General features: G+C 42.1%; 1 protein-coding gene across 21 annotated transcripts in view; it reads right to left on the bottom strand.

Moving 5' to 3' along the window:
- The window catches only part of Ppp6r3 (protein phosphatase 6 regulatory subunit 3), a 129,027-nt gene that overhangs the window by 60,577 nt on the left and 48,956 nt on the right, over positions 1–19,494 (bottom strand). For 19 of the 21 annotated variants that reach the window (XM_074050511.1, XM_074050546.1, XM_074050564.1 and 16 more), the window contains 4 exons: positions 12,203–12,435; positions 6,657–6,843; positions 3,494–3,631; positions 959–1,024 (listed from right to left, as the gene is read on the bottom strand). In XM_074050511.1, the coding sequence (XP_073906612.1) occupies positions 959–1,024; positions 3,494–3,631; positions 6,657–6,843; positions 12,203–12,429 (618 nt within the window). In that variant the 5' untranslated portion in view covers positions 12,430–12,435. Of the gene's footprint in view, positions 1–958; positions 1,025–3,493; positions 3,632–4,954; positions 5,089–6,656; positions 6,844–12,202; positions 12,436–19,494 lie in introns of those variants that run through there. The other 2 variants (XM_074050624.1, XM_074050619.1) reach the window with 2 other exon arrangements.

Genomic DNA, 19,494 nt, shown 5'->3' with positions numbered 1-19,494 from the left:
AGCTACTACTGTAAAGGGAACATGTACTGCGCTGACCCAAAAGGGAACAATGAGGAAATGATGACTTTCTTTAAAGGCCTGCTTTAGACTGACTCCAAGTACCAAAAGTTTTTGAACAGAATAGATAAGAGTAGAAGGGGTTAGATCCAACTCCACAGAAAACTCACCTTTGGAGAGCAATTACACTCCAACTACATACCTCTCCCTTTGCCCTGTTCATCCATGGTGCTCTCCAATCTAACCTGTAACCTAGAAGCATAGGAGGAGGTCCTCAGGCCCACTATGCATCCTGCAGCACCCTTATACCAACTCCTTGTGGATATGAAGCTGACCCATATAGAACCATGTCTATAGATAGTGTTGGCTACAGGCAATCTCAAATAGCTTGGCCTGATACTTGAGGTGGAGATGTTAAGAGAGATAACACTGACTGGCCCTGACATGTGACCCCTCAACACAGGGCTCAATGGGGAGGGAAGAACTCCAACTCAGGCTTCAATACCATTACCATGTCAATCTGTAGCACTCAAGGCAACTCTCAAAGGCCAAGACTAGGAAGTACAATTAAATTGCTATGGGGACTTGGAGCTGCTCAAGATCCTGCTGTGCTGTTTGTGAAGTTCAGTCAGATCTCACAAGTAAGTGCAGATGTGGCCACATCAAGTGGACTACAGATAGGTAGGTATAAAGAAAAAGCAGCATGGAAGGAGGAGATTTGTGTCTATGTCAGGCTCAGCATGAAATCCCAGCTCTAGAAAGGAGACAGTGCTATCTCCCATTTCTGGAAATTTTCTGGGTATATGCAAAATGTAATATTATTTAGAAAACTGTCAACTCAAGAATGCCATCACTGTCCTACCTATCTTCTTTTTTCACCTTCACATTTATGTAGGTATGCTCTGTACCCAAATAAGCAGCTTTTAAAAAATCAAATTTGTAGTCACACAAGAGAACTTACATCTTCTTCTTGCGATGGATGAACTATTTCCACAAGCCTCTGGATAATTTTCTCCTCATTTAACCACTGTAAAACACATTGTAGAAGTAATCATAGCAATGACTGGCTCTTGTTCCAGCCCCAGTGAAGATTAACAAACTTGGAACTATCCATCACATTTTAAGTAGAATGTTACAGGTTTCTCTGGACTTTGAACACTACAGAAAATTAAAAGTCCCCCAAGGAAAATGCCAGTGAATACATTAACAGTGACAATAGTACTAACTCCCCAAATTCCAATGCCCACTAAGTAAAATTCTACACATGAGTTTGACAGCCCTGCGCTAACTCCCAGACAGCCAGCGCTCACAAGGGTCTGTACTTTGGTCACTAGAATGAGGACATTAAGTAGGAAGGAATGTACGCATTTTCTATAAAAGAATGCACATTCTGAACTTTAGAAGAACTGGGAAAAGCAGTACTTAGCACCATGTCTCTGAGTCAAGAAAACAGAGGGACTTTTAGATTTCAAAACCAAATCCACTGAGGAAATACTGTGGCTGGGCTGGGGGAGACACCTAAGAAGCAGAGTGATGGTCATCAGCCCTGTCAGGTAATAAAGAGATGTTATCATGACCACAGGAATCGCTTCTTAACTTCTGCATGAAATGCAGTAAATAAAAATATAAAAGTGACTAGGATAAGAAAAACTAATGGAAAAACCAGGTGGCTTCACATTAGTTCCACAAGGAACTGAAATACCGTAATAAACAAGGCCACTCACTTCTAGAAAGGCCACTGAAAAAAGTCCAAAGGTTAACAGTAAGTTGTGGTAAAGAAATTAAATACAATTTGCTAAAGGCATAAAGAAGCCTGACACTGTCTCCAGCTCCCTCAACTAAAGGGCAATACAAACCAAAGCTAGTAAGCAGGCATCACAGAGGAAGAGACCCAACTTTGGTTTAAAGATGTTTTAAAATGTGGGCACAAATCACCCAGAAGTCGTGATAGAATGAAGATTCTGATTCAGTAGATTTTTTAGAAGCCCACAAATGACGTCTGGGGCATACTTTGAGAAGCAATGTCCCCAAATAGGATGACAAACAGCTATGCATGGCGAGAGACACTCCTGAGCACTGTGGGAGAAGCCAAGAAAACTTGGAGAGCTAAGCAGGGCTGGATGCCCACCTGCTCTGCAGCTACTTGCCACACCTACATCCCAAGTCAATTTCTGGACTAGTTCCCCAAGTCAAATGAGACTTCAGGAGCTGCTATTAACTTTCCCCTAACCTTGGCCCTTATTAACCACCTTATTAGCTCTTTCTCTCCAGAAGTACATTTATTTGGAATTTTAAAATTCAACCTAGAAGTAACCAGAGGAATAAATCACCAAAGCACACAGGCAAACTTCTGCTCATAACAACGCAATTATAGAGGTGTCAAGCCTCCCTCCCATCCTAACAGTCTTCCCCAGCATCATGAACCTCTTTGAAGAAAAGACCCATGTTCACAAAGACACCTAAATAAAAGAACCAGGTGTCCCAATGTAAGGCCCTGCCTATAGGTAAGTAATAGGACACCTGCTAGGTGCACTCAGCTGGTTTCCCCAAATGACCTCAGTGTCTGCATCATCTTGACAGATCCATCACACAAATGCATGCCTGCCCTCCTCAGCAGAGTGTGCTCTGCACCAGACAACACCAGGCAGATTTTCCTCTCACAGGCTTGCCTTCTGGTCCCTTGGGTCTTTAAAATTAGATTTTCAATAAAAAGAAATTTGCCATTGGGATGGGAGGCACAGGATCTCTCTAACCCAGACTGATCTCAAACTCGATCCTCTCGCCTCAGCTTCCAGAGTGCTGGGATTACAGATGTATAAGTTTTAGGGTTCTGGGGTGAGTATTAGAGATGGAATGAATTGGGAATGGGTCTACAGGGCAGAGGAGTCTGGGGAAAGAGAGATCAAGAGACAGAGAGGAGAAGAGAAAGCACAGATGAATAGCCAGAAGCCTTATTTTCAGATTACTCTTACCCTAGCCCCTGCCCAGCCAATTCTACCTAAGACATCTATCTATGCAAGATGCACATATTCTAAAATCATAATCTGTCTAGATTTTAAAATATGTTCTTTTTAGTGTAACCCCCGTTCTCCTGATCTCACACTCCTGTAGGTACACCAGTTTAGACTTTTGGAGATAGGCCTGTGCATCCTTTCATAAAAGCATCACAGCATACTCAGATGAGTCAGAACTTGGACCGTCTTTTCTGCTCTTACCACCAGATCCAGCCACATGACAAATCCTTGATCCATTCTATGTTGCCACCCCAGAAACAAAAGCAGGCAGCAAAGGGGAAAGAACCACTCACAATATCCCACAGACCCTGGGATGTTCAAGTCATGCAAAATCTGTATCTTTTCCTACATTGGGACAACTCCCTCAGTGCTCCCAAGTCTCCCAAACAAGCCTCTGCTACTAACCCTAGTCCCATGGGATTCCTCCCAGCACACACCAGTACCCCCAACCCTGGTCACCAACAGGTGAGATGTCTACTCACATTCAGCACATCTTGCCTGGGCTGTGGAGGCTCAATGCATGTCAGGAGCCTGAGCAACAAATCCATGATAGCAGAAGTTCCTATATGCTTTATAATAAGGTCTACAAAATCACGTTTCTTCTTTAAGAAATCCACAATCTAGAGGAGAATAAATCAAAAACTGAAAGACATGAAACTTGGGAACTACAAATTGTAGGATGTTTTAAATTCTGACTACCATCCCCTTCAAAATTCTGCCACTACTTTAAGTTGAGGAAAGGCAAGTGCTGAATTAGTAATTATATGTCAAACTGAAAAATGTGAGTTACAATATTCAAAAACCCCTGAGGAGGGGGGAAAAAAACTTCAAATTAGCACACATCCCCTAATACAAACACAGCATAATAGAATCTTTTCTTTCTATTCATTTTCATTAGTTCTCAAAGAATGGGGATCAAAATTTTAACATATCTATAAAAAGAAAGAAAATTACTGTTTTATAGTTAATAGACATAAAGGAATTCCATTAGACTTAACACTAAAATGCAGAGTACTCAAAATCCTAATTATACTCTGACAAGGAAAAAACTCACAATATAAAAATTTCTACCTCAGTCAAAGTAACTAGCTCACCTGCTACGCAAAGGCAAGCTAGATTTTATGTCAGCAATTCACCTAACACAAGAAGAGTGGCCAGAGGAAGAGGCGGCAGATAACTATGCCAAGGGAGGATGAAACAGTAATGAAAATGAAGACTGCCCTGGGCCACTTCAGCACTGGAAGAAGCAGGTGACTGCTCTGTTCCACACAGCTTCCTTTACCTTCTGATTTCTGCCTGTACACGCCAACCATGTGCCCTGGGAGCAGCATGACCAGTATGGCAGCTGTAGTCACAGAATATCACTAAGCCCTGGAAGGTGGGGACTAAACATCCCAGTGTTCTAAATGAAGTGATCAAGACTCAGACAGGTTAAGTATCTTCTAGAGCTAAAAGGTGGCTACTCCAGGATTTAAACGGAGAGCTGTATGCTGCAAAAGCCAAAGGCTATCCATCAGCCTACATAAAGAATCTAACAGACAGAGATGGACAGAACCAGAACTGCTGCATACAATCAGGTATAAATATAAGACTAACCATCACACACAATGAGGCTAAATATTGTGACACAAACCTCTGAGAAATGGTATAGTTAGTCAATTGACAATTGAGTCACATAGTAGTTTTAGAAAGGAGAGGACAAAAAAAATCTCATGTGACTAAAACACTCCATGATTCAGTGGCAGAAACACTGGACCTGGAGCCTATAGACACAAACCTCAGCCAGTGCTAAGGACAATACAATGAGGACCACAGGCCTGTACCATGGGTAACTCTGCTGAGGGCGAAACCACACAACACTGCCCTACAGCTGGATGCTCTGTTCTACCAGCTAAAAAGTTCTTCATCAGCTAAGCCAATCAAGTCTGAATTTTTGTCATTACCTGCGGCTGCCTATGTCTTATTTGATGTTTTCACACAACAGGAAGCCTTTATCCACATTCATAATTCTCAAAGGATATAGACCTTTGTAGCTAAGCAAGGGCTGCTTACTCCTCTAATTATCATCCAAGCAGTCCTGGATGGAGAAGTACAAGAAGCAAGAGGTTGACAGGGCTCTTTTTTCAGATTCAACTGGCACACAGATAATATGCCTGACTATGAAGTCCAATACAAATACTCAGAGCCCCAACCTTACATATACTCTCACACCATAATATGAACACTGAAAATCTTGACTCATAAGTTTGGGTTCCAATAGCACACAATGAGGAGAAAAAGCAGAATGAAGCATAATGTCTCAGTGATGACTAAAGCCTTCTCAGAGAACTGACTGGCTGCACTGGTGTGATGGGATGGCTTGCACTCTCCCAAAGCAGCCAGAAGTGCTTTTATTTCTAAGCAGAAGGCAAAAACAGGAGACAATCTATGTTATAGTAACCATTATTTGGGAATTATTATATAAGGGAAAAGAATTTTACCTCCAACACACTTAGGAAAATTATCCTACTCAATTATGAGAATGAAAAGAAGGACACTGTCCTAAAATAAAACATGTATCCACTTCACCTTGGCATAGGACAGAACATACTGCCCAAAATAGTTTGAGTCCTTTCGTGTGTGCTGACAGCAAGGACAAGTCACTGGAGACTGTTTTTCACCAGGGAAGACACCAGGTCTGACTTGTTTGATCAATTTCACCCCACGTAATCACACCTGTTTGTTGCAATTCTGAAAGTCTGTCATAGTTTGTATTTGAGCATCTGAAGCACTAGCTGTTCCCTGGGTGCCCAATTCCATAAATAGACTACAATGTAATGTCCACGCCTTCTTCACACTAATACCCACTAGATCAGTGGCTCTCAAATTTTAATATGCATCAAAGTAATCTAGCAGGGTGCTAAAAACCCAGATTTCTGAGCCTCACCCCTATAGTTTCTGATTCTGTATGACTCAAAAACCTGCAATACTAACAAATTCTCAGGTGATACTGATGCTGCTGGTTCAGGGACTACACTTGGAGAAACACTACATATGTGAGATACTTGGGAAATTAACTTCTGAGTATATCTAAGTTAGAACAAAACAAAGCTGGTGGGAGGGAGAAAGGGTCTGGGGATTGCTGCCAGAACAGTTGAGGTATGAACTGCTGTCAAGCACTATTACAGAGCTATTTATATATATCACCATCCATAACCAGGTGTCTCAAGCTAAAACTTTTTTAGGTACATCTTTTGCCTTCAGCTTCACTTGTGATCATTAGGAGGGAAAACAAAGCAAACGGTTTGATACCGAGGGTCACTAGGATTTCACTCTCATATTCAACCAGTTAGTTAGGCGCTCAGGACTACCTTTACACATGGTGTCCAATATTCTCATGCTTCCAACTGCTTATCCAAAGCAGAAAGCACGTATGCTGACAAGCTGAGCTATGACGCACTTAGATGAATATGCCACGGGAGAAATAGTGATGTATAAATCAGCGTTAAGCCACTGAGTGCTCGGAATGTTTTCGACATCTGAAGTTATACTTCCTTACAGAAAACGGACTTAAGGCAAACTCACAACACTACACACGGCATGTTACTGGGAATCATTTTGGTGATAATCGGTCCTAATACTTACCTTTTAGAAAACAATATTTACCTGTTCTGGTTTTCTGCTGATAAGAATACTTAGCACCTTGCTGAAGAAACTGGCAAGTAGTGGGTTCAAGGGGGAATCATTTAGGAGGAAGCTATATAATTTCATTAGCAAGGATTCATCTTCCCCCAGTCTATCATTCATCTGGGAGACATCAGAAGTGAGCAACTCACAAGATATATTGGGATACCTAGAAGAACAGGATAGTATATAATTTACATTAATAGTTTAATTACATAAAGTAAAATAAAAATCAGGAAGGCTTCCTAAAATTTTTAAAAACAATGAAACCATCTATTGGGAAAGAACATTTCAATCCATTCTGTCAACCTCCAGATTAAAATAAATTTTCTACTTTGTCTAAAAAATTATCTTTAAACCAAGTTTTAAGCAGAATACATCTCCTCCCCCCGACCCCCAATAAAACTATAGCACATGTAGGACTCCAGAGCCATGGGATGTATCACACTGCAGGGGTTGGGCCTTCTCAGTTTCCAGTGAGAGCAGAGGCTTGGGGGACGGGAGGGAGAATGACTGTCAGGATACAGCCAAGCAGCTCAGGCCTAGAAACAGCACAGTTCACCAGGGAACTCAGGGGCTGCTGGTTTCCAGGCAGCTGCACTGTACACAGGGCCTAGTAATGACTGAAGGCACATTACAGGTACCTAAGCCAGCTGCTGCTATTTTCAGATGGGTTGCAAATGACACTACAAAGTTGTTTTGATGCCTTACCAAGTGTTCAGTCTACCTTAGATTGTAAAAGAATACATATCCTAATATACTGAAGGGGAGAAGAGGACAAAAGCCTGTTACTCAGGGGAGAAGCTATACACACATAAAACAAACATGCTTTCCACACCAGCCTTCCAAGATTTTCCACTGTCATTCTTCTCTATGATCTCAGTCTTTAGGATATAAGCCCACAGAAGGGTATTTGCTCTGCATGTATGCCCTCTGGCTCTTCTGAGAACTCACAGCTTTAGAAATATCTGTACCTCCTCAACCATGTGCACCTCTGATGGCCAGACCATTCATTCTGGAAAACAGGTGGCAGATCCATCTTTTCCACTCACCCCTTTTACTACAAACTATTTCTCTGTTTTCAACAGTCACAGTGGAGACTCCAAGGCCCATCTACATGACACTTTGTCAGACCTACAGGTCCCTTTTCTGCTCCAACAACATTCCCCCTTGTCAGGCAGCCAGGAACCATAGCTCTAGCTAGTCACCAGAGTGGAAGAGAAAAAATAGCCAGAAGTGGTCATATGACAAGAGGCGAGGACTGTGGGCTAGAATGTGTATGACACACCTGGAAGCCAAGTAGACGGCTGCTTGAGGTGAGACATCTGTCTGGCTCAGAGGCAGCTGGCAGCAAACAGAAAGCCCTGTCACCTAAGAGGCTCTGGGGTAAAGCCAGAGACTGAACAGTATGAGAATGCATCAAAATACACACCTCCTTTGCAGGAAGGAGACTGAAAAAAGAAAACAGACCTGGTAGACGTGTTGGCAAGAGGTTCACATTACCAAAGAGGTAATCTAGAGGGTCTTCTAGATTCTAGAAGGTTCTGTCCTCTAGAGGGTTCTGGCTCAGTCTTCCTCACTTTATGTAAGAATAACCTAAACTTATAGACATGCCAGAACATAAACTTACAGAAAGTAACCATTTTTCCAGGAGCAGGATTATGCAGTAGTTGCAGTTGCAGCTAGAGGAATCACACCACCTGGGTTTGAATCCTACCTCAACTAATTATAAGCTGTATATCATTGAGCAAGTTCCTTAACCTCTCTGTGCCTCAGTTTCCAGGTCTGTAATATTAAAGACATAGTCCTTATCTGGTAGAGGAAGGCAGTATGTACAAAATACTGGGAAGAGACCATGGGCTAAAGTAAGTGCTCAATGAATGGTAGCTACTTGCATTCTCTTTAACTATTACTATCAAACCACAGAAAAGCTACTGAGACACCCCTGCTACTGGGCGGAAGGCATGATACACTGCCTCAACTCTCCCAATGTGAAAACTACTGGCAAATGAAGGATTAATAAAAAGGAAGGGCTGGAGGAGCGACTCAAGTTGTAGAGTGCCTGCCTAGTAAGCACAAGACCGAGTTCAAACCCCAGTACCACCAAAAAAAAACAAAAAAAAAAACCAAAAAAACTGGTGGGGATGTGGGGGTAGCAGACTCAACCCTGGCAGTGAGCCAAATGCACGGGTATACTCAAAGTCCACACATAAGCTCCAAAGCAGGGTATAGGCATTTTTAAAACACGGTTCCCGCTTCTAGGTAACTTGGAGGTATGATCCACTCAAGGTGCTCATATCATGGGGCCTAGGCATTACAAATTCTCTTCTAGACAGGCCAAGACTACTGCGTCATGCTACCTCCTTAACTTTCAGTAAGTTTCTAAAGCACCCAAGGTACCCTCCACTCCAACTGTTGGCAAGACCCTACACCTACACACACACACACTCACTCACTCTCACTCTGACTGTACTTCCTTGTACAGAGGATATGGCAGTCTGAGAAACCAGCCCCACTGCATCCAGATCTGCATCTGGCCCACCCTTCCTCCTGAGGTCACCTTCCACTTATCCTCTGGACCTCATTCCCTCTCACCTGCTCCAGCACAGAGCAGAGTATCACTAGACAGCTTACTCCCTCAGCTGGCATCACTTCCTCTCTATCACACCACCCTTGCCAGAATATAAAGACCAGCACTTCTTCTGTGCAGGAAGACAGAATAAACAAATGAAAACACCCACACCTCTCCTGACTCCACATCAGTCTCTAGCTATCGTGTGCTTGCTCTGCTTCTGTTGCTGGAAAGGAAGGAGTTGTCTCAACTTGTCTTCCTCCATTCCTCGTCAGAGGCACTCCAGCCAGGCTCTCGCCTTGGTCACTCCAAAGGACCTACGCAGATGAGGCCCGTATCTCCACATTATAAACTCAAGGTTTTTTCATGAGCAGCAGCCCCTGACCCTCTCTCTTCCACGAAGCCTGTGTTCTGTGGCTTTCAGGTCGGCAGCCCTTCATGGTTCTCCTCTTGCAGCTGGTCCCCGTGTATGTGGAACCCTGGTCCACAAATAACTTCCATCTTCAGCCTCATCTCCACAAGTGATCCTTTCCTCTATCAGCCTCAGCTCCACAAGTGATCTCAGCTAGCCTCCCTACATCACGAGGCCCCCATCCACCTGTTGCCACTCTTGTCCCCACTTCATGCCACCAGGCATTTCAAACCTGACAAGGCTGAAGCCAAATGCCTGACCTTTCCCTGATGTCTATCCTCAGTGCCATAAAGCCACTTTACCCCTTGACAGCCTCAGCTAAAACCCTCAGTCTTCCGTCTCCCACTCCACATCTAGGAGGAGACCCTTCAGTTCTAACTTCATCTGGAATACATCTGGAATCTGACCATTCTTTCCAGTTAGGCCACTGAGGTCTCTGTCGATCACTGCAGCCTCCTAACTGATTTCTCCCATTTATTCTTGTCCTCCAGAATCACACCACCCCAGAATGAGTGGTGTGGACCTGGAAACCAAAGTCAGCAACATCATGCACTGCTCAAAACTCTCAGATGGCTTTCCTCTCATCCCATGTAAGGCAAAGGTCCTGACTAAGCCCATCAGACCCCACATGTCCTGTCTCTAGGGCCCACTTAGACCCTATCCCTGGCCTTCTCTTCTCTGATGCGCCTTCATTCATGTGCTGTCCCCTCTCTGGCTGCCCTGTTAGTCTTGGGGTACATCAAACACTTCTGGACTTGCTGTTCTCTCTGCTTAGATGTTCCCTGCCAAGCATGGTAACCCCCACACTTCCTGTATGGTTTTGACCAAAAGCACCTTCTTAATGAGGCTTTCTCCTGAACTCTCTCCTCCCACCCACCACCTTCCTCAATCTGTCTTGTCCTGCTTTATTTTGATCCAGAGGACTTTTCTGACAAACTGCCAGTTTACTTTTCAGTCTCAGTCACCAGATACAGCTCAAATTATAAAATGTTAAACTTCCTTAGATGACTACAGTTCACCTTAATCCTGAAAAGATTTCAGATCCATTTGAAAAAGCACTCTATGCGAATTTGAGTGTTTGGGTCACCCAAAGTACATTTTACACTGCTGGTGGCTCTGCTCATGCCAGATGCGTAGCTAAGTACCTCTCTCTCCTAAACAAGCCATGTTTCTTCCAAATGATACTATGGATCCAGGAAGGTATGCTGCTCCCATACCCTCAACAGCAGTACTAACGACCAGCACTATCACTGCCAAGCTTTCAGATTCCATTATGTGTTATACCCTGTGAGGGCAAAGGGGATGCAATTTCCTTTCATTTAAACAACTGTTAACTCCATTCAGCATGTTAGAGAGCCAAGAAGGAAAGCCACTTGTCCAAGTTCTCAGAACTTGTACAGAGTGATTACAGGTCTGCGCTCTTGGAAACACAAAGAGATAAGCCCCAGGTCAGATAGCACCCACCCACCCACATGCTAATTCACTGTGGAGGGAATTCCAGAGTAGCAGTGTCTAATCTTCTGGAGGACTGGGACACACTAGAACTTCCACTGTCATACTTTTCTTCTTTTACAAAGCTTTGACCTCTGCGTAGAGGCTTTCGTTGAAAGGTATCACTCTTGATGGCTGGCAGAGAAGGTGACATCCTTGAACTCTGGAGCCTCCAAACTTGAAGGCATTAACAAGAATTACTTCTCTGACATCATGATTCTCCCCAAGAAGAAAATAGCAGATTCCTGAAGAGGGTCCAACTAGGGAGGAAGGGCAAAGAAGACACTACTAAAAGGTCTTCCTTCTTCCTATTAACTTTATTTAGTGCATGAACACATTTTTGCTTCTGGAGGACTCTATTTTTGGGGGGGGGGGCGTTATTTTAATAGAGTTGCACGAGAGATAATGAAAAGCCCAGTTTTAACACACCTATGGAGTATTCACAAAAGTTTCCAAGAATATGTATAAAAGTGCTGTAAGTGATGGTAATAAGGGATTCTCACTGAACTATTCTGTTTTGCTTGTAAGCAGATTAAACTAATAAGTAGATAAATCCACTGTAGCTATCTGTGGTGTTTCCTGTGTGAATAGCTTCACTAATGTTCACCAAGACCCATGCCCTAATTTTCAGGCAACAGAAGGTCAGATTTATTTTATCAATAGTGCTCTTCACAACTCAAGCTTCAACTCAGACCTGTTAGGCCATCTAGGGCAGTCACATAATTGCTGGCTTCCTATCTGCAAAGTAGGAGAGCTACTTACTTGAATTGCCTTACTATTTTAAGAAACTGCTCATCACTTTACAAAGCACTTTGCTCTTCCATGAAACCTCTGGCTGAAATTCAAAACACTCACTTTCAGACTCCTGTGATTCACTGGACTTGGTTCTAGATCTAGAGTAGACTATGTGCTCTACTGAGCCTGTCACTTGACCATCATAACCTTCTGTCAATGACTAAGTGACTCTAGGGGATTCTTGAACATCAAGAGCTATTATCTTCTATCCCCACTTCACTTTTGCCCCACCCTAAAGAAAAGATTGAATTTTCTTACTTGTATCTGATCTTTTCATCCATGTCTTGAGGTGGTTCTTCTATAATGAATGAGACTAAATCTTCGAGGCATTCTGCTTTTAACAGAAACTCTATAAGTTTGCGGTTCTGGGCTTTACATTCCTGTAAAACATCTTCCTCATCCATTAACTCCTTCAGTGTTACATCTTCTCTTTCTAGAAGTGTGTCTATGTGGGATGATGAGTGAAGATCAAATTTCCAAAACATGCTGGTCTAAACAAAACGCAGAGAGTATTTTATAAAATTTCAATTTTACATAATTCAAATTTCAGTTCAGTTTTACAGTCTAAAATGTCAACTTGGCTCACATATAAGTAAAATAATTCTCACTCTGAACCTATAAAATACTTTTTAAATGAGTAATATTGGCAGATTTTTTTTTTTCTTTCTCAGAAAATATTTATCTGTTCAAAAAACGTTGGCTTGAAGCCAGGTGCCGGAGGCTCATACCTATCAGCTTAGCTACTTGAGAGGCTGAAATCAGAAGAATCACAGTTTGAGGTTAGCCCGGGCAGGGAGTTTGTGAGACCCTATCTCAACAAATAGCTGTGCTTGATGGTATGCACCTGTCATCCCAAGCTACACAGGAGGCTGAGATCAGGAAGACTGTGGTTCCAGTCCAGTCTGGGCAAAAAAGTTTGCTAGACCCCATCTCAACAGAAAAAAGCTGGGTGTGGCAGCATGTCATCCCAGCAATGACAGGAAGCATAAAATGGGAGGACTGTGGTCCAACAAGTCTCAGTAAAAAGCGAGACCCTATCTCCAAAATAACCAGAGCAAAAAGTGTTAGAGGTGTGGCTCAAGTCATAGAGCAGCTGCCTTACAAGCATGAAGCCCCGAATTAAAACCCCAGAAGCATATCCAAAAAATGCTGGCTTAAAAATACTCAAAGCTAAAATTTGGGTTGATTTTAACCTGCAAAAGTAATTAATCTATACTTTGCTAAGAATTTAATGCAGGAAAAGGCAAGTAACTCTCTCCTAAAAGGTGAAAAACACATTCTTTACAGAACTCCATCTTCAGCAACAAATGACAACTAATGAGGCATAACTAGAACTCTTTATTATACTAAGGAAGTAAATAACCACTAAAAACTAGCACTATCAGCTCTTTCATACCCCAAAAGCCTGAGAAGTCATAAAATGGTAAGACTTGTGCCACTTTTTATAAAGATATTTAAACACTGGAATGTAACTGCTGAAGAATTAGAGACTGATTTTAAGTCACTTCATTTGACAATCAAACTTAAAGCAATCACTCCACAATGAGACATGCATTCTCCCCTCAAGTTTATCTCCACCACTCCCTCTTTGAACAATGAAAACACAATTTGCTTTCTTCAAGTTACAGAACTAAAGAAGGTACTTATTGTAAAAAGAAGCATGAACAGTGGGCCAACTATATAATCTACAGGCTGCCATGAGGGCTAGCAGAGTAGCTCAAGTGGCAGAGTGCTTATCTTGCAAGCATGAGGCCCTGAGTTCAAACCCCAGTGTCACCTAAAACAAAGGCTGCCAGGATGAGACCATCTCAAAAGCCACTTCTGCCCAACAAATGACAAAATGACAGCATCAAGCTCAAGTCCTTAGTAGGAACAGGACCAATCAAAAGTCACTGCTAGCTACCAAAGGCGCTTACTGCTGAATTCCTGAGCCAGGGTGGGGTAAGACATACTGATGTCATGAAACCCCAAATCAAAACCTCTGCATCGAGAAACTAAAGCAGATACCTTAAAGCAACTGAGGCCAATAGGAGAAGGGGACCAGGAACTAGAGAAAAGGTGAGATCAAAAAGAATTAACCTAGAAGGTAACACCCACGCACAGGAAATCAATGTGAGTCAATGCCCTGTATAGCTATCCTTATCTCAACCAGCAAAAACCCTTGTTCCTTCCTATTGTTGCTTATACTCTCTCTACAACAAAATTAGAGATAAGGGCAAAATAGTTTCTGCTGGTTATTGAGGGGGTGGGGGGAGAGGGAGGGGGCGGAGTGGGTGGTAAGGGAGGGGGTGGGGGCAGGGGGGAGAAATGAACCAAGCCTTGTATGCACATATGAATAATAAAAGAAAAATGAAAGAAAAAAAAAAAAAAACAAAACCTCTGCATCAGTTGGAGTGTCACTACTCACCTAGTCAAGTGCTCCTGTCATTATTAACAACATTACTTAAAAGAGTCCTAGATAAAAGGAAGGAAGGTCATAACCTACGTAACACAGTTTTACAACTAGGTATTTTGTTAAGTCTACACAATTAGGAGATTAGGTAAGAATATACCCTGGTCTGATACACTCATAAACATCTACCTCAAAGTAATTTTTTTGGTTTTTTTTTTTTTTTTTTTTTTTTTGGTTGCACTGGGGTTTGAACTCAGGGTCTCGCACTTGCTAGGCGGCGCTTTACCACTGGAGCCACTCCACCAGCCAAAGTAATTTTTTAAAAACAGAGACCATGGAGGGCAAAATTTATCTACACTAGTCACACTGATCAATCCATGAGTTAAAAAAAGAAAAGTGCATCAAGGCAGGTTCCAAGAATGTATAAAGGTATATCCACTTTGTGTGATAGGGTGTTGAACACTGGACTTTACTGTTAGGTATATGATCATAGCATTTAAAATATGAGTCTTAAGGAAGTTCAAAGAAGATCCTTAGAGATTAAGTTTTAGATAGTAATATCATGAAATATGAAGAATGTTATACAAGTCAGATCTACTTAAGAAAATCTTTACTCTCCAGGAAACACAGAAAAATGCTCAAGATCATAGGCAGCAACAAGCCTAAGACTTGCTTAGGGCAAAAAGCAGCTGTGTGGTTCACCCAATCCAGACTCACAACCTAGTTCAAGCGGAATCCACGCAGCTGAAATAAGCTCCATGGGAAGACACAAGGCAGTGACCCACAGTGTGAGGTGTCGCTCTTTCCTCTTTGTGATTAGGCTGATAATTGTGTGTAGATGACATCACAGAATACGCTACACAAACACAACTTCCAGTAAAGGCAGCAGTGGCCACACTAGCAGGTGACCTCTCTGCCCAAGATGAGAAGAAGCACCTTGCAGGGCCACCTGGTGGACAATGAAAGGCATTTGCTAATGAAGTGAACAGCAACTGAACTCTAGCACAATTACTGACCTAATGCTTTCTAGGAAATCAGGTCAAACATGACCCACAGGCAAGAGGAAAAGAACTCTGAAGAAAAGGCCAGCGCAGATAAACCTCAGACATACGTGGGATTTCTGGTTTTCAGATTTGTGAGAAATGGCAAATAAAAAATGTATCATGCCATTGTATTTCAATAAAATTGAGACGCAGAAAAAAAGACAAAAGGATACAAAAGATATCTCCACTGGAGGGAAGGGGGACAGCTGGATTTCACTCTTATGAAGAGGAAGGAGAGAAGTCCTCCACTGTTTGGTGGCACAATGTAGCACTGACATTGTCTTCCATAATACTTCTGCTGGAATAGCACAACTGCTCATTAATCTACAAATTTTTAAAAATAACTCTTAAGAAAGTGTATTTTTACCACTCCTCCCCACATGTAACATTAGAGCCTATGATGACTAAACAGCCACGTTTGGCACAGTGCACCAGAGCATAAGCCTGCATGTTACTGGTTTGTTCACAGACTCCAAACATTAGCCTTTAAAGATATAGGCAAGAACTATGGCTCAGATTAGCTACAATAGCAAAATCACCCTGAAGAATCTCCTCCTCAGTCACCTTGATTTCAAAGCTGATCATGGAAACTTTGATCCTAGAATATCTGCAGATTGGTTCAGCTTTTTAAAATACTTCAGCAAAGTTAACATTCTAAAAAGATAACTATGTATATTAAAACACCTTCCCACAAACCCCTCGTCCCCCAGTGTTATTAGGTCAGCATATAACTTAGTCTGAAAGTTATTAGTTCTGATAATTTAATATTCTCTCTATAAGAAATAAGAAAACTACATACACTTAACAATTTAGCCTAATGCCTTTAAAATATTGGGTCTCATTAAGTGAGCAGGCCTTTATTTTCTGTAATCCCAAACATAAAAGCAAAATATAATGAAAAATACTAATAAATAAATCACAAAAAGATGTCTGGCCAGGTGTGGGGAACCTATAATCCCAAGGTTCAGGAGGCTGAGGCCAGCCTGGGCTGCATTACAAGACGCTATCTCACAAAAACAAAACCCCAAGCAACTCTGATAAAGTACTTACCATTAGCTATAAATGCCTACAATCTAGAGTCATGCCGCTGAATTATGAATCAAGACACAACTTACCTACTTCAAGGAAAAACTGCCTAAATATTAACATTATAAATATGGGATTTAGCTGGTGGAGTGGCTCAAGTGGTAGAGCACCTGCCTAGCAACTGTGAGACCCTGAGTTCAAACCTCAGTACCCCCTAAATAAATGAATAGTTAAATAAGTAAATTAGGGATTTATAAAAGACTGACAATTAGTCATAATGAAAAACTGCAAGAGTTGTCAAACAGACCCAATCCAGTCTATAGCCTGACAGTCAAGAATGGTTGTGGTATTTTTAAAGGACTGTTTTAGAGTGGAGGGGAGATTATATGATAGGGACCACCTGTGGCCAGCAAAGCATAAAATATTTATTATCTGGTCCTTTCCTTTTGTGTCCCTTGCTCCAGAGAAAATGAAGTTCCCACTAGTACTTGCTATCTACCATCTCCTGAATCTACTCAGGCATGTATTGGGATAGACTCGCAGCCCTCCTCCGGCCCTGGTGCAGCTGCACAGCTAGCTCTCTCTTTTCCCCTCCTGGGCATTTGCCTAGGCATGGTTTCCTACTGCTCTGGCACGTAGATAGGCCAGGCAAGAGAGTTTTCTCCAACGTGCCATAAACCATAAAACTTCCATGCTCTTTCCCTTACATTTAGTTGGTTGCTGATGACCAAAAAGGGCCTAAAGGATGGTAAAAATGGCAAGTGGAGAGGGGACCTGGTCCCCAAACTGCCACCTAGAAGAAAGCTGTTGCCTGGCAATTTGAACATCTGTTCAGGCCACTACAATATGTGAGAAACAATCTGCATGGCGACAAAGTCAGCATCCACTGAGGCTGTGTATCCAGCAGTGCAGCCATCCATGATGACTCAGTCCCTCCAACACCACAAGCCATAACTGTGGTTTTTACCATACTTATTTAAAACACAAGCTCATTTGTTTTATTTTATGTATGTACATATGTGTACATGTGTGTGTGTGTGTGTGTGTGTGTGTGTGTATACTTTTAGTGGTTCTGGGGGTTTGAACTCAGGGCTTCGTGCTTGCGAGGCAGTCACTCTAACACTTGAGCCAAGCCTCCAGCCTTTTGTGCTTAGGTTATTTGAAATAGAGTCTCACTTTTTGCTCAGGCCCACCTGGACCACCATCCTATTTTATGTTTCCTGCCATCACTGGGATGACAGGTGAGTGCCACCACATCTAGTTTTTTCTTTTGAGATGGGATCTGGCAAACTTTTTTGCCTGGGTTGGCCTGCAGCCACAATCCTCCTGATCTCAGCCTCCTGTGTAGTATGGAACGACAGGCGTGTACCACTGCACCCAGCTATTGATTGAGATGGGGTCTGGCAAACATTTGCCCAGGGTGGCCTCAAGCTGCAATCTTCCCTATCTCGGCCTTCCAAGTAACACAAGATATTTTAACCAGAGATTTACACAGGAGAAAAGGACTTTGTCAACAGCTATCTATTTTTATATGACTTTAATTACTTCTCTTCTCCACTATTGAGTCAGAATAGCATTTTTCAAAACAGAACATTCCTCTGAAATATACATTTCCACAGTGAATTTCCTTTATACTGGGCATGCCACAAACTCAAAATCAAGATATAACCACAGAAGATCCATTAAGCAGACATATTTTAGTTGGTAGACAAGCAGCAAGCGGACTGAAAACAAAGGGCACTAGTAAATTAATTACCTCTGGCTTGGCCCTTGTTTCTATTTGTGCCTTTTCAGGTAGAAAAAAGCCAGACATAAAATACTAATTACAAAGTTCAACTGCCTGCCCTAAGGTAAAATGGAGTCCTTTAAACAAATATAATTATTCCCATTCACAGGAAAACTGGAGTCAGAACTAACAACTCATTTTTAGTAAACATAAGTGTACTTTAAAATTCATACCCTACATTATAGTTAAACAGCATTTAGGGATAAGCAGGAACAATTTCTTATAGGAAACCAATCAAGACAATGAGTTTGATGAAATAAACCCACCCTCCATCTTTCTTCAAAATCTTAGACTTGTTTCATAAACTGGATTAAGAAATTTGAAAATGGGATTTTCTCCAAAAAACTGTTTTCTAACTAGAAATCAAATGAACAGATCACTGGGGAGCCAACTGTTACCTAAAGCCACAGAGGACAACCTCTGCTGTTCTCAACCCTTCTGCAAATTACAACAAGCAAAAACTGCCATCTTACCTATATAAAACAGGACCAAAGGGCCCATCTGTTGAGTGAATCTATTTATCTCAGCTCAAAGCTTTAAAAGATTCGCTGAAATTATTAAATTACTCTCATGATACCACAGCCTTCTTAGAATGAAATCTGAGGTGTGGTCCCTTTACTTCAAAGCATTCAAGCAGTGACAGTGTATCTGGGAGAAAGGGTGTTCCCTCGACTCTGACACAGGGACTGGACAGAGATGTGGGGAGAATTACTGCAAGAGTGATGACAAGACATCAGTCCACATGTGGAATCTGCCAGGGTACTCTCTGTTATAGCACATGTAACAGAGGACCAGTGGTGGTTGATGGAAACCACCTACACCCACTTGCTTTCATCAACTACACAACCTCCCCCTGAACTTTTTTAGTACTACTAAGCATCCAAATGGACCTAGATTCCCCTGCCAGCTCAGTCATTGCACACCTTGATGTCCTGGTAAAGATCACTTCACCCCATAAGCCTCAGTGTCCTCATCAAATTAACTGGTTATACTCATTCAATGAGCACCTGGAACCTAGAGGCAGGCACCTGGCGAACAGTAGCTACTGGGCAGGAAACATGCCCGACAATGCAATCAAGGAGCTTTATAGTATCTAGGGGTCTTACTGAAATGCAGTCTTCACTGATTCAGTAAATCAGGGCTCTGGTCTGAGATTCTGCATCTCTAACAAGTTCCCAGATGCTTCTGATGCCACAAGTTTAAAACACTACTAAATCAGTTTTAATTCACCAAGGAACAACTGAGGATTAGCTTAGCCCATGTTTTCACAAACTGCAATACATATATTCAAGTGATTATATAA

Source organism: Castor canadensis, chromosome 1 (genome assembly GCF_047511655.1).
Source record: "Castor canadensis chromosome 1, mCasCan1.hap1v2, whole genome shotgun sequence".
NCBI lineage: Eukaryota > Metazoa > Chordata > Mammalia > Rodentia > Castoridae > Castor > Castor canadensis.
The sequence above is the reverse complement of the archived record's forward strand: the minus strand, read 5'-3'. Positions and strand labels throughout refer to the sequence as shown.